This window comes from Microplitis mediator, chromosome 6 (genome assembly GCF_029852145.1).
Source record: "Microplitis mediator isolate UGA2020A chromosome 6, iyMicMedi2.1, whole genome shotgun sequence".
Taxonomy (NCBI): domain Eukaryota; kingdom Metazoa; phylum Arthropoda; class Insecta; order Hymenoptera; family Braconidae; genus Microplitis; species Microplitis mediator.
Genome location: NC_079974.1, coordinates 4,170,735 through 4,178,028, shown reverse-complemented (window position 1 = coordinate 4,178,028; position 7,294 = coordinate 4,170,735). Strand labels below are relative to the sequence as shown.

General features: G+C 41.1%; 1 protein-coding gene across 1 annotated transcript; it reads left to right on the top strand.

The window, feature by feature from the left end:
* Window positions 1–324: 324 nt before the first annotated feature.
* Window positions 325–7,056, top strand: LOC130669440 (mucin-2-like). Its single transcript, XM_057472355.1, has 2 exons — window positions 325–1,352; window positions 4,269–7,056. Exon 2 carries the CDS (start codon window positions 4,269–4,271, stop codon window positions 5,406–5,408), a length of 1,140 nt encoding a protein of 379 aa, XP_057328338.1. The 5' UTR covers window positions 325–1,352; the 3' UTR covers window positions 5,409–7,056.
* Window positions 7,057–7,294: the final 238 nt, after the last annotated feature.

Below are 7,294 nucleotides of genomic sequence, written 5' to 3'. Positions count from 1 at the left end.
AGGGAGAGGTCCGAGCGCCGGCTCGTTTTTTTATTATATCTCGCGAAATATTCGAGTTGCAAAAAAAACATGTGATACTTTTTTTGTGTTTTTTTTTATTCTGAACATTTTTTTTCCTCTACGCTGCCCCAACAAACCAGCTGTTCGGGAGTTATTTCGATTCAAACAATTAAATTGTTATAAACAATTGTTTGCACCACTTTTGAACAAAATGGACCCGATTTTCGTGATCCTTGGCCCAAAATACATTAGATACAGTTGAATTTACCCGGTGCCAACAAAATGTTTACGGGACCTCCTCTTCAGCCTGTGATGGTGGAGTGACCCAGTGAACCCAGAACAGAGGACACCTGTGATTATTATTTATAAACTATTATTATTACTATTTTCTTATACCTATGACTTAATACTACTTATTCACTAATTATTATTTTTATATCTACTGGACTATCGGTTACACTTAAAACTAGTATGCTTAAAAACTAGGACTAAAATTCTAAATATTATGTTCCTTTGTTTAAACAAATTAATTACTACTGTACTTATACTACTCTATTATCTATTTACTTAAAAACTATTACTTATGTTTCTATTTAATATGACTTATACTTTTGTATATAATACTTTCTTTTTTTTCTTTTCTTTCTTACTTTAATATAAACATTATTATTTTTCCTTAACAATGAGTTATTATTATTATTTACACTTATAAGGCTGTGCTTTTAAAATCTAAGTCGAATGAATATACCGGGATATAAAATTATATGGATGTACGGTATAAGTATGTGAATGCGCGACCGAGCGAAAATTATTCTAAGTCCTGAGCACCAAAATCAAAGGAAATAAAATAAAAACGCTTATATAGGTTTCGAATAAGACGTTTAAAAGTTTTAAGAGATTGAAAGAATTATAAAATGAACAGAAATACGAGAAATATTGGTGAAATTAAAATAAACTTTAATATTTCAATCGTTCATTCTTTCATTCTCTATCCGTCCGCGCGGATTATCGTCGCTTGTACGGCTAAGTTCTCGGGACTTAGTATTTATTTAACAGCTTACACGAATTCTTTTCTTTTAAATTCAATTTTACTTTGGATAAAATTATTTTTACTCGATTTCCTTTGACTTTTTAACTCAGGACTTAGAAAATATTTCACAACAGTATACTCTTGATGTCAACAACAGAGGGCGAAGGAATTTATTCCCGTCCGCAGTTGCAGCGGGTAGATATACTGATAAAACCGCGCATTTAAGCCCGTAGAGGCAACTTAGTCTCCCGAGAGGTTGTCAAGGAAGGCCATTCCAGTCAACCAAGAAGGAAGTCACTTACCAGGAGTCCGACCGGGCCAGGTAAGCGAAATCTATTTCTCTCGAGGAGGTTTTAAGGGACCCCACTCCAAGGCCTTCTGCTAAGGGGTGGTAGGCGATACTATCCGCGTAGGTGGGGGTTTGTTGGAGGCCATCCACTCACCCTCTGGGATGGGACTTCGTGTAGGGCCGACGGGGTAGTCGACCAGACTCCCCTGAAGCAACCGGGAATGGGGGTAGACCGCGATTTTAGACCGCGAATCTGTTAGGTATGTGTGTGTGTGTGTGTATATGTTGTGTGACCGCGTGGAATTATTAATAACCAGCGGCATTTTTGTTATTAAACCGCGTTAAAAGTATGGATATTATTTTATTGTAAAGGTAGTAGAACTGAGCATCGGAGCTCATGTAAAAAAGGTTTTGTTTACTTTCTTATTTAAATAAAGTTTGATTATTTGTTTATTTGTAAAACTGCGTATAAATTAAAGACCCCTTTTGAACCCTGGACTCCGGCGAGCTAAACCAAGCAAGAAGGGGTAACTGTTTATAATTGTTTAACAAATTACTTATTCATCTAAGTTCTGATTTTCCGATATTTAAAATGATCTGTTCGTAATTAATGTGGGTTATATTTAATGTTTGAATTAATATTTTAATTTAAGCCGGGTTATTTCGTTTTTTTACTCGTTACAAAATGGCGCTCGAACAGGGACCTGAATCATTTCCGAGATAACGAGTACCGCGAAAGTTTTGTTTTATGAAGCGTTTGATTGTTGTTCTTTTGTAAGCAACTCGCAACCGGATCTCACACGTAGGTATGATCGGCATAATGACAATCCGCACACCAATAGATACCGAAGCAACCGCGTCGGGGTTATCAGAAAAGGTGTGGGATGTCGTTCGAGAAATACAATCCGGTACCGGTGAGAGGGTTGACACTTGGCCAGCATGTGGGGTGTAATATCGGCATAGAGTGGGTTAAAATCCGCGAGGAAAAAGGGATTTTCGCCCTGCCGCTTCACCACATTCCATGCTGCTTGGAGTGGGTAATCTCGCCGTACTGGGGTAACCTGTGAATCCGTAATTGGGACCTGAATTGGAACCTGACCGTGATTAACCTGACCGCGACCGCGAACAAAAGTGGAACCTGAAGTGGAACCTGACCGCGAACAATCAGACTGCGACCGCGAATAAAACTGGAATCTAAATTTGAACCTGACCGTGATTCAATCTGACCGCGACCGCGAATAGAAACCGGAACTAGACGAACCTGAAAACCATGAACTTGAATGAATAAGTCGGACTACGGCCAAAAGGCCAGATTAACCTCTAGCACCGGAGACCCGGGTTGAAATTGGGCCACCCCGTAAAAAGGGGGTAGCAGTAGGATCATTTATTTGTAACTTTGATGAGTTTATTTTTTTTTATTTATAAAGATATCCTTATATATATATCAAATGTAGGTATATATATAAATTATAGGTTAGTCACTTCAAAGGTTTTTCTTTCTCTTTTGTTCTACTACCTCGTCTGAAAAAAAAAAGAACCGTGCATGAATGAATGAATGAAGCAGTATGACAATCACTGAGTATGTGCGGCAATGTGTGAAATGTCAAGCGTACAAGGCCTCACAGCAACCACCATCGGCCCCAATGGGGACAATTCCGGCCCTGAGGCCATGGTCAGTGGTAGCTGCTGATGTAATTGGACCAAAACCGCGATCCTCACGGGGAATGTGTTATCTGGTAGTTTTTCAAGACAAATTCACAAAATGGATAGAAGTCCAACCGTTACGGCAACAGACAGCCTCCACGATCACCAACGCGTTTAAAGAACGGGTTCTGCTACGTTTTGGAAGGGTAGAGACAGTTATTACCGACAACGGTACCCCTTTTGTCAGCAAAGAATTCACTTCTTTGCTCCAGCAATTCGGGATAAAACACGTCCGAACCCCACCATATTCGCCACAGTGCAATCCCGTCGAACGTACGAACCGGGTAATTGGCACAATGATCGCGCAATTTGTCGGGACAAACCAGAGAAACTGGGACAAGCAAGTTCCGGAATTTGCATTCGCGTATAATACCGCGAAACACGATGCTACGGAATTTTCCCCGGCATATCTAAATTACGGCCGCGAAATACAGCCCCCTTCATCGGTACGATCTCGCGCCGAACAAGGGAAAAGCGAGGTGTACGACCCTCACCGGGCAGCGAAGACTCTGGAGGACACAATCGAGTTAGTCAAAGTAAACTTGGCACAGGCGTATGAAAAACAAGCCAAGTATTACAATCGAAAGCGAGGTTCTTGGCAACCAGCTCCTGGGGATCTGGTCAGCAAGAGAGAACATCACTTGTCATCCGCGATTGATAATTTTTCGGCTAAACTCGCTGAGAAGTTCTCTACGGGCTTTACCGTGACGAAAGTCGTAGAACCTTCGGTATACGAAGTTACCAAGGAAGGTAAAACCTTCACCGCGCACCTTAAAGACTTAAAACCCTTTCACGAGGGAAACCCCCTGAAACCTGACCGCGACCTACTTGACCACGAACAACTTGACCGCGACCACGAACAAACGGAACCAGAATTAGACGAAATTTTGCAACCGCGTCGTATAACTCGGGCTATGGCCAGAAAGGCTAATTCGCCCCCTATCACCGGAGACCCGGGTTGAAATTGGGCTACCCCGTAAAAAGGGGGTAGCATTAGGATCATTTATCTCGGCTTTGATGAGTTTATATTTTTTTTGTTATATAAGGATATCATTATATATATATCATTTTTATATACATAAATTATATGTTATTCACTTCAAATGTTTTCTTTCTCTTTTATTTCTACTACCTCGTATAAAAAAAGGACCGTGCAAACTCTCAGTTACGTTTTAGGAATGAATGAATGAATGAAACAGTATGATTATCACTATTGTAAACCTTTTTGAAAACTATTGTATATAGATGCAATCTTCAACTATCCAAGAGTTCACGATGGAAGAGGAGATAGAGCTGTTGGAGCAAATGGTACAACGTCAGCCGTGCCTGATTTTGGAACCAATCGCCGAGCCGTCCACCGAGACAATCACGACAACCACCACACCCCCGCCTACCACCGCAGCAAAGACAGCAACCAACGCCAAGAAAACACCCGGAGTCCACGTGCGAGAAATCCAGGAGGTCAGACTACATTTAGTCAAAAAGGTCGAGCCATACGACCCGACCAAGCCCGGATTTAAGAGACCAACCAAACGGCCCATAATCCGACCGGCCAGCGCCAGTTTAGTGGGACTCGCGAAGCCAGTGACAGCCACCAACCCGGGCCCACGCATACGCAGTCCCCAGTTGGCAGCTAAACCACCTCAGAGGGCAGAAAAGCCGCTTGAAGTGCCACCAACCACGGCACCGACCGACACAACCGAAGTTTGGCCTGCTCGAGCGACCACCAGTTTCCCCAAGCGAAAGCGGAGGGTTGGGGAAAATAGTCAGCTCAGGAAGTGGCCCAAACTGGACTCACCTCCAAAGAATGGCTTCCGTTTGGAACCAGCCACCACGGTTGCCAAGAAATCTGGCATAAGGAGATCCGAGGCACCTAAAAAAGGGAAAAGAGTTGTCACCAACCCGGGCCCACTCAAGATGAGCAGTCCCCAGTTGGCCATGACAATGCCGAAGCCGACCACCAGCAGTACCCTCGAGCAGCCGGGAGTCGCCATTGAAACTGGAAGGAAAATAGGAGTGGTTATTACCAACCCGGGCCCACGCGTACGCAGTCCCCAGCTGGAAACAACCACAGCAACCTGGCTCGAGTACGACGATGCACCACTATTGTCCGAGTACCCGAGCCAGTTTGAGTCACTGCCAGGAGATCTTTTTGAACCACCAAGGAAGATACGGACACCTCTGGAAAGACTCCTGTTATCCTTGACACCACTGGCAGAGGTACAGCCGAAAGTGGTTAAGAAAAAGGCAGTTTTTACCGCGTACGACGATGCATTAAGCCTGTACAAGGTGACTAGGTGCAAGTTTTCGGTGACACCCAAGATCGAGTCAATGAGAAAGACGGCCTGGGACATGCTGGCCAGAATCCGGGAACGGGAAGAATAAAAAGGCAGGAAGAAAAGAGGATAGCAGGCTATCCCCTTTTCTTTGTTGAGGTGGGAGGGGTGTGATGGTGGAGTGACCCAGTGAACCCAGAACAGAGGACACCTGTGATTATTATTTATAAACTATTATTATTACTATTTTCTTATACCTATGACTTAATACTACTTATTCACTAATTATTATTTTTATATCTACTGGACTATCGGTTACACTTAAAACTAGTATGCTTAAAAACTAGGACTAAAATTCTAAATATTATGTTCCTTTGTTTAAACAAATTAATTACTACTGTACTTATACTACTCTATTATCTATTTACTTAAAAACTATTACTTATGTTTCTATTTAATATGACTTATACTTTTGTATATAATACTTTCTTTTTTTTCTTTTCTTTCTTACTTTAATATAAACATTATTATTTTTCCTTAACAATGAGTTATTATTATTATTTACACTTATAAGGCTGTGCTTTTAAAATCTAAGTCGAATGAATATACCGGGATATAAAATTATATGGATGTACGGTATAAGTATGTGAATGCGCGACCGAGCGAAAATTATTCTAAGTCCTGAGCACCAAAATCAAAGGAAATAAAATAAAAACGCTTATATAGGTTTCGAATAAGACGTTTAAAAGTTTTAAGAGATTGAAAGAATTATAAAATGAACAGAAATACGAGAAATATTGGTGAAATTAAAATAAACTTTAATATTTCAATCGTTCATTCTTTCATTCTCTATCCGTCCGCGCGGATTATCGTCGCTTGTACGGCTAAGTTCTCGGGACTTAGTATTTATTTAACAGCTTACACGAATTCTTTTCTTTTAAATTCAATTTTACTTTGGATAAAATTATTTTTACTCGATTTCCTTTGACTTTTTAACTCAGGACTTAGAAAATATTTCACAACAGTATACTCTTGATGTCAACAACAGAGGGCGAAGGAATTTATTCCCGTCCGCAGTTGCAGCGGGTAGATATACTGATAAAACCGCGCATTTAAGCCCGTAGAGGCAACTTAGTCTCCCGAGAGGTTGTCAAGGAAGGCCATTCCAGTCAACCAAGAAGGAAGTCACTTACCAGGAGTCCGACCGGGCCAGGTAAGCGAAATCTATTTCTCTCGAGGAGGTTTTAAGGGACCCCACTCCAAGGCCTTCTGCTAAGGGGTGGTAGGCGATACTATCCGCGTAGGTGGGGGTTTGTTGGAGGCCATCCACTCACCCTCTGGGATGGGACTTCGTGTAGGGCCGACGGGGTAGTCGACCAGACTCCCCTGAAGCAACCGGGAATGGGGGTAGACCGCGATTTTAGACCGCGAATCTGTTAGGTATGTGTGTGTGTGTGTGTATATGTTGTGTGACCGCGTGGAATTATTAATAACCAGCGGCATTTTTGTTATTAAACCGCGTTAAAAGTATGGATATTATTTTATTGTAAAGGTAGTAGAACTGAGCATCGGAGCTCATGTAAAAAAGGTTTTGTTTACTTTCTTATTTAAATAAAGTTTGATTATTTGTTTATTTGTAAAACTGCGTATAAATTAAAGACCCCTTTTGAACCCTGGACTCCGGCGAGCTAAACCAAGCAAGAAGGGGTAACTGTTTATAATTGTTTAACAAATTACTTATTCATCTAAGTTCTGATTTTCCGATATTTAAAATGATCTGTTCGTAATTAATGTGGGTTATATTTAATGTTTGAATTAATAATTTAATTTAAGCCGGGTTATTTCGTTTTTTTACTCGTTACAAGCCGATGAACTATGTCTCCGTTAGTCGATAGGTAGAGAAACCGGTCATCAATTCAACCAATTCCCAGATTTATCGCATCCTTATTGCCACTTAAAATTTTGAGGCTTATTCGAAATTTGTTATTGAGATCA

Coding starts and splice junctions, on each gene's coding strand:
- LOC130669440 (XM_057472355.1), top strand. CDS start 4,269: ATGCAATCTTCAACTATCCAAGAGTTCACGATGGAAGAGGAGATAGAG.